General features: G+C 65.6%; 1 protein-coding gene across 1 annotated transcript in view; it reads right to left on the reverse strand.

Annotated features, from left to right (window-relative positions):
- ALPK3 (alpha-kinase 3) overlaps positions 1-744 on the reverse strand; it is a gene marked incomplete at both ends in the record, with an annotated part of 12,116 nt that overhangs the window by 2,304 nt on the left and 9,068 nt on the right. Inside the window, 2 exon segments of the mRNA XM_010134274.1 lie at positions 2-33; positions 287-414. Of these exon segments, the coding sequence (XP_010132576.1) occupies positions 2-33; positions 287-414 (160 nt within the window).

Genomic DNA, 744 nt, shown 5'->3' on the forward strand with positions numbered 1-744 from the left:
CGATCTCCTCCCGCAGGATAAATCCCGACAGCACTAGGGGAGACAGGAAGCAAAGAGACGTCAAGGTGCTGCCAGGACCCCACCCTGCCCCATGCACTGCCCAGGGACCCCACGATGCGACGCGGAGGATGGCATGAATGGCACACACGGAGGATGGTGTCAATTCACACATGGAGGCAGAGGCACCTCGCAGAGGTGGTGTGATGGAGTGTCCGCGGCTCTCCACGCCGCCCCACCGCACCCCTGGGCAGCTGGGAGGGCTGCCAGGCTGCTGAGGGCTCCTCACCTTCCGGGCTGAGCAGGAAATCGGTGGCGTCGGTGCCGAACTCGTTGCTGATCACGCACCGGTAGAGCCCGCAGTCCCTCGGGGACGCCTGCACGACAGCCAAGGCTGCCTGGCTCTCATCGCCAGCGCTGCAAGAGGAGAGCAGAGCATGGCCTCAGCCCCGTGGGACACGTGGGGGCACACAGGAGCCCTCGAGGGGCTGGCACAGGGCTACAAAGGCAGCCAGCCCAAGGGCACCCCAGCTGCTCCCCCCACACCTCGTGGCACCAGGAGCCCTGCCCTGGGGTTTGCGCTCTGAGAGCCACTCATCTTGCGGGTGAACCCAGCAAAATCTGCCCAGGGTTGGGCTACAGACTGGTGAAGGCACTTGCCTCTGAGCACGGCTGGGTCGGGGCCATGTGTGGACTAGCAGACCCGCCTCTGCCCGGGATGGCTGGGAACCAAACACTGGAGGGGAG

The sequence above is a fragment of the Buceros rhinoceros genome, unplaced genomic scaffold (assembly GCF_000710305.1).
Source record: "Buceros rhinoceros silvestris isolate BGI_N320 unplaced genomic scaffold, ASM71030v1 scaffold23664, whole genome shotgun sequence".
Lineage (NCBI taxonomy): Eukaryota > Metazoa > Chordata > Aves > Bucerotiformes > Bucerotidae > Buceros > Buceros rhinoceros.